The following is a 7,144-nucleotide window of genomic DNA, read 5'->3' on the forward strand; positions in this document are numbered from 1 at the left end:
CCATAATATTAAAGGCAATAAACTAGTTTATAATAATTGTTGTAAGGTCATTTTTCGCAGGTCATAATGATTGATAGTCCCCTGATAAGTTAGTCATAACATTTAACATCATAATGTTAAATTCAATAAAAACGAATGACTGAATTCAATAATTTATCAGAAAAATTAAATACATAATATTGTAACTACCGAATGTATACTGTAGTTGTCTGCATAATAATCAAAGTTCATAATAAATAATTTTTAAACAAACATCGAGGATCAAAAATCATCTGTGAAGCAATATTATCCGGGCTGCTATAAAAAAAATATCTAACATCGAAGGCTAAGGCGGGAGTTACGCACCGCTTCGCCTCCGCCTTAGCCTTCTAAACCTAACATCCGAGTCTCTTCTGCTCCGAACAGTCTTGCTCGCACGCTTCGCTCGCTCGCACAAATCAAATTGTTTTCAACATAATTTCTATAAGTCGTACTATATCTAAAGTCGTAGTTAAATGAATTAGCAGTTTCAAATGTATCCCTGGAAATGTTTCTGAGTAATTATCTATTATGCCTATCAATATTATGGATTTGGTTTCTTAGACCTAAACACTTTAGGCATTAAAACGATATGAGTAACAACCATTAGTACGGTGAAATATATGGCTTAAACTATTTCTGAATAATTATCGTTAGATCTTTGAACGTTATAGTTAAAAATGTATGACTTTTGTGATTATAGAATTTAATATTATATGCCATTAATATTAGAGCTAATAAGCATTATACTGAACAAAAATTATGACTAGTGATGTTTATGTTTATAAATTAGATGGATCGAAATTTGGAACAAAAAATGTATGGGAAACAAAGGGATCCCCCTCCAGTTGCTTTGGTTAGAACCAACCTGCATCCACCGTGAAGCTGCGGCTTTAACCAAACCATCTGTTCATCTTGTAAACCGGTTCAAATAATGTGTTTAATTAAAATGAAATGTAGGTATATAAAGTGGACGTTTCCAATTTATTAGTATCTGATTATTCACCAACCGGTTAACACCTTCAACCTAACAATGCATTTCAAGGTGCAAATATTTGTAAGATTGGTTTTTGGATGTTTTTTGGATTTTTTATTTCAATTTAAATTTTTTGTCACTTTTACGGTCATCCCGTAAAACCCATATCGAAAATACAAACTGAAATATAGATGCATAGAAAAACCAGAAAAATAAGACCAGCTAGTGTCGCTGCTTAAGTGACTAAATAAGAAAACAAACAAGCTGAGATATGTGTGCATAGGAGAAATTCGTGTCTCTGTGTCTGTATCCAGTGGTGATGTGGTGGGCACGGAATGGCGAGGACCTGGGTTCGATTCCCAGCGCCGGTCTTATTTTTCTGGTTTTTCTATGCATCTTTATTTCAGTTTGTATTTTCGATGGGTTTACGGGATGACCGTAAAAGTAACAAAACAATTTGGAATTGAAATAATAATACAAAAAAAGATTCCAAAAAAAAACAATCTTAATTTTATTGTCCGGTGAGCGTTTAGTTCCAATGGGGTGCTGAAAGTTTCTGAGGGCTACAGTATAGATATGTCATCTATATTTCAGTTCGTATTTTCAAATATTTGTAGCTTAAAAAGAGGAATATAAAAATCTTTTAAATTTCAAAAAATAACTATTGAACTTGCAACGCAAGTTAATAGTATACTTATTGTACAACAAGTTCATAAGACAGGCGCATTATTTTACCTGAGTTTTCCATGACGTTTCTATCCACGCAAGCTGCAGGTGGGGGTTGTACTATCAAGGGCAAAATGTGTTTTATAAACCCCCCGACGCAAAAAGTTTGACCGCTATGTGTGTCTGTGTGCCTGTCTGTCTGTCTGTGGCACCTTAGCTCTTAAACAGGTGAACCGATTTAAATTACTTCATTATTAAGCTTTGTTTTCTAATTCGTAAGAAAACCGTGATATACTTTGTTTCATTAATTAGTTAAATATTAAAAAAATCCAATTTTTTTTATTGGGATATTTGCTGTTCTATGAGGAAGTATATTTGGAACATTACACTTTTTAAATTAAATCGCGTAAATACCTTCGTAGAATCTTTTTATAGACTGTTTGACTATGATTTCATCTCAGATTTTATGGTATGCCCATTATACAGTTGCCGGCAAAAGGTTACACAGTGATACGTCGTTGCCCTAACGTGGTCATAAGTACCTGTATATCCAAAAGTGGATTGGTACATAAGTTAGGAAACCAACCGTACCTATGCAAATCAATTTCTTCGGCTGTAAGTATAACTAGTTTATAAAAATTAGATTCATTTATTCACGAGAGCATTGAAAACGGACCGAATTTAATTTTATATTAAAACTAGCTTATGCCCGCGACTACATCTGCGCGGATCTAGGTTATCGCGCGGTGGCGCCCACTACCAGAATAAAGATATCCTATGTTGATCCTTGGGGTTCAAACTTCCTATATACCAAATTAAATCAAAATCGGTTCAGTGGTTTCGACGTGAAAGCGTAACAGACAGACAGAGTTACTTTCGCATTAATAATATTAAGTAGGGATTTCTTTTTAATTTTAGACGGGATATTGACCGTGATTCAGTTTTAGATACGAGTAAAAACTAACTTAAATGAAATATTGTCAAGTAATTTTCTAACAAATTTTATTTGATATAAAACGTATTTAAATCATTTGGTACACTCATTAGATGGCGTAGATTACAGAATATAAATAAAATGGCAAACTTGAGGCGAGCAAAGTTTAGTAGTGTGGTGATGCACGAACAATATGGTGGGTACTGTATTTCACGTCAGCGTGGAATCTAGAACAAAGATAAATATTAAATGGAAAATTTGGAAATAAAAATCACACCCGGCCTTAGAATAATAAGGAACAAGTTTTGTGTTATTTATGCTTGTACGTAATAAAGCACCATCGATCGCTCAAGTTGTCGCTGTAAAAAAATATACCTCTGAGTTATGAAAATGGATGTCAGTTGAACATGAAAGATTGTCCTCAAACGTCTTAAAACATTGACATTGTGTTAGCGTAGACCTAATTATGAAATGACTGCCACAAAACCTTCAATGTCCTCTCAACCCAGTTAATCGAACAAGCATGAAACAATCAAGTTGAATAAAGCGGACCTAAGCCGGTCGCAGTGTTAAAAAATGATGAATTAAAGTTAGAAATGGGTACGTACGTAACTAAGTTCTGTTTGTATGTGATGACAGGTGATTGTGCATAGTGCTCATAGAGTAGGCATTAAGCATTATAAAAGTAAAGGGAGTAGTAGTAGGGAGGGGGGGGGGGGGTAGTTAAGTATATAATATGAGTACAATACAACGTGTCGTAGAATAAAATCCAGAATAGGTACTTAAGAAAATTGTTGTATTTGTCTGATTGAAACCCTTCAGGATATTTTAATTGTGGTATATAAAATGTTGCCATACATTGGTCGATGTGCAAATTGGCGTTAAAGATGTGACTTCAACTTGAATCAAAAATCCGGTGAAAAACTTTTACAAGGGTGTAGTTGAACTAACCTAATCCGCTGAAAACGCCTTTAAGACGCCTTGTATAAAACTGCGTATAAAGGGTGGTACCATCAGCCAAATATGTGGTCTATCAATTTTTAAACAAGTTCCTATCAAATTAATATGTCGCTAAGGTCGAACTTTCCAGTTGACAGACACGTCTATTGGCATTATTGTTTTATGATCCAAACGATTATCAACTTTAGGGTGGTAGACCACACATTAGGCTGATGGTACCAAATAATGTGATGATACTTAAACAGACGATAGTGTTGCCTAAACTGAACAACTTTTTCCAAGGAACATAGGTCGAAAAACGAAAACATAAATCATACTCTCATACAAAATGTATTGCTTGGCTGACTGACTTACTTTGTAAGGCGAAAAAAATTCGTTTTCGTCCCATATTTCTTGGAAAAAGTTGTTCAGTTTAAGCAACACTATCACCTGTGTTTAAGTATCATCACATCATTTGGTACCACCCAGTATATTCGGGGTATTATGTATGAACTTATGAAAAAGCGATTCGTGGCGTTTGATATTTGTCAATCTCTCTTACCCGGAGTGTTTGTCACCATGGTAGTGCACGTCCCTGACGGAGCCATCAGGCTGGTGCAACGAGTAGAAGCCCTTGACGACGTCGCCGTCGCGGTGTTCGTGCTGTGACTTGTGGTCGCCGGTGTGAGGGTCGTCTACCTTGTACGCGAACTCGTACTTCGGGTAAGCCTGAAGGAATAGCGTACACTTTTATTAATTAAAGATACTATAAAAGTGAAGTGTTAAGAAATTTCCAAAAGAACAAGATTATAAATTACATTGTAGGTACTATAAAATAAATATTTTTTGAGTTAAGTAACCGTTCATAGGTTTATCATGACACTTGAAAAAAATATATATACCTCGTTGAGTTTCTTGCCCGATTCTTCTCAACAGAGGTTTTTCCGCACCGGTGGTAGATTTGTTTTTGACATGCATAAGTGCTTAATGTGCGGAATTACATTTGAAATTTACCACGAGCTTTGCGGTGAAGGAAAACATCGTGAGGAAACCTGTACAAACCTGTGAAGCAATTCAATGGTGCGTGTGAAGTTCCCAATCCGCACTGGGCCCGCGTGGGAACTATGGCCCAAGCCCTCTTGTTCTGAGAGGAGGCCTGTGCCCAGCAGTGGGACGTATATAGGCTGGGATGATGATGATGAAGTGCTTAATTGTTATAGCCTAAACTGAATAAAGATATTTGACTTGACTTGACTTGACTTTGTAAGGTTAATATTTTGCATGTAAACCCAATTATTAAGTATGCAGTCAAACTAACCCAAACATCTGCAGAAATATACTGAATTAATTTTTAAAGATCCATAATAAATAAAGACTCAAACAAAGACATTTTTTTTACACCAGCAACGACTTACAACGTAAAAGTACAAAATAACTCTCAGAAAAATGTTGCCTGCCATAAAGTTTTAAGATGATTTTAGTTTTAATGTTACATACATAATAATCAACGTGGTCGTGTCCGTGGCCGTGTCCGTGGATCGGTACGACGTGCGCCGGACCATCGTGCCGGGAGATGTGCTGGGATGAGAACCCGTGTCCGTAGGCAGCGGCCGCAGCGAAGAGGGCAGTAAGGCACAGCACCTGATAAAAACATATTAAAAAATCGGTCCAGTACGAGTTGAACTCGCGCACTGAGTATTTCCTACAAATTTGTGGGTGTCTATGAATATACATTGTTAGCAGAGCCTTTCTCCTTAGCAAAATATACATTATTGCGTAATTTTAGATAATTACTGACACAGACAGACGTAAGAAGAAAAGACTATCAGACTTTTCTTAATAGTTGCCCTTAAAAACCACTTTCATACCAAATTTTAAGTTTCTAGGAAAACCAAAAGTATCATACTTACTTATAGGTTTTTTGGTACGGCAATTTGTACGGAAACATTTTTTAATGGCTACCTATATATTTTGATTGCGTAGACTTAGAAGTTTAATTTATTTACTTACTGCTTAAGGCGGTAACTGATTTAATTATTTGATATTAATTTTGCGTTCCTGAGAAAAAGCGTCTTGTCAGACGAATAAACAGACAGATCGACAAATAAGTTAAGTAATCCTACTTAATATTATAAATTTGAAAGTTTGTGAAGATGTTTGGATGTTTGTTACACAATCAGTCAATCACGTCTAAAACGCTGAACCGATTAAGATGAAATTCGCTATACAGATAGTTTGAATCCCAGAGAAGGACTTAGAATAGTTTTATCCGGAAAATTGCACTGTTCCGCGGCATAGCGTTGAACAAATACTACGCGGATGGATCGCGGGCAACAGCTGGTAAATAATAATTACAAACTAAATACTGTATAAAATACAATAAAATTACCTTTGAATACATTTTATAGGTATTGATTGACTGCTAATGATTCTAAACCCAATGGCCAACTGATACATATTCGGTAAAACTTGCGACTTTTATAATGTCGATAATAGTATCAAGGCAATATAGATTTCACTTATCTATCGATTGGCTATTAAAATTGTAAGCCTACTGAGACATGTAAAGTTCTTGCAATTGTTTCGTAAACCTTTGTTAAGGTAATGAGCAATTTTTTTCAGGAAAATAATAATAGATAGATTTTAACTCTATACGATGCTCTATCTATAACAATAATATGTTATGTAAAAATGTAGTCGTACAATTATTTTTTAAAATTTTATTATTTTATTTATAATTTAAAATAAAAATGTCATTTCTTCTTTTCTTGTCTTTTCAAGTATTGAATCTTTATTATTTTTTAAAGTTACACCGTCAAATGAAAAACAGAACCTTTATAAGAATACTCGTGTGTTGGTATATTTTGTGCGTCTCTAACACGCAGCTACTACCTCTATTCTAAATCTACAGGATCGGTTATATTGAAATTTGATACACAATAAGTTAGTAACTGTACTATGTTTAGTAAATTAATCAGAGTAGAATTATAATTGTTTATCTATGTTAAACACAATTTTGTCATTATCCATGCGTAGTGCGTAGAGATCAGTAGAGGTTTTTCGTGGATGAGTTTTTCCCGAAATTCTAAAACCATGCTAAGCATACTCGATTTTGCATGATTTTTCAACAGTACTCGTTTAAAAATTAAAATATTTTTTATCCCAATTTTAAATACACATAGAATTATTAAACTTTAAACTTTAACTTGATCTTGAACTTTTCTCATTTTAAAATGTGCGCCAAATGAGAAAAGTTGAAGCGTTCGTTTATTGTAGAAATAACTCGGTGTTTACAACTTTGTGTCTTCATTCGCTCAATTTTCTGGACACTTCAATTTTCCATCTGCCTTTTTTTTAATGCTCTTATTTTATTCTACGTTCAACAGTGAAAAACGGCCAGAGTGCGCACCTGCAGGGCTACTAAGAAACTCGAAACTCGAGTTTCGTGTCGTGCGGTCCCTCTCGCTCTCGTATTAAATTGTATAAGTGTCAGAGGGACCGCACGACACGAACTTCGAGTTTCGAGTTTCGTAGAAGCCCTGCTGCAGCCGTGTACACCTAGTAAGCATCAAATTGTTTTACATCTATAGTTTAGCTATTTCAATCTGCGT

At 35.0% G+C, this 7,144-nt stretch overlaps 1 protein-coding gene across 1 annotated transcript in view; it reads right to left on the minus strand.

Moving 5' to 3' along the window:
- Positions 1-2,760: 2,760 nt before the first annotated feature.
- LOC141433718 (uncharacterized) overlaps positions 2,761-7,144 on the minus strand; it is an 11,806-nt gene continuing 7,422 nt past the window's right edge. The window contains exons 5-7 of the mRNA XM_074095812.1: positions 5,031-5,174; positions 4,096-4,262; positions 2,761-2,821 (exon numbers count right to left, since the gene is read on the minus strand). Coding sequence (XP_073951913.1) covers positions 2,761-2,821; positions 4,096-4,262; positions 5,031-5,174 — 372 coding nt within the window. The remainder of the gene's footprint in view (positions 2,822-4,095; positions 4,263-5,030; positions 5,175-7,144) is intronic.

This window comes from Choristoneura fumiferana, chromosome 12 (assembly GCF_025370935.1).
Source record: "Choristoneura fumiferana chromosome 12, NRCan_CFum_1, whole genome shotgun sequence".
In the NCBI taxonomy this organism is placed as follows: Eukaryota; Metazoa; Arthropoda; class Insecta; order Lepidoptera; family Tortricidae; genus Choristoneura; species Choristoneura fumiferana.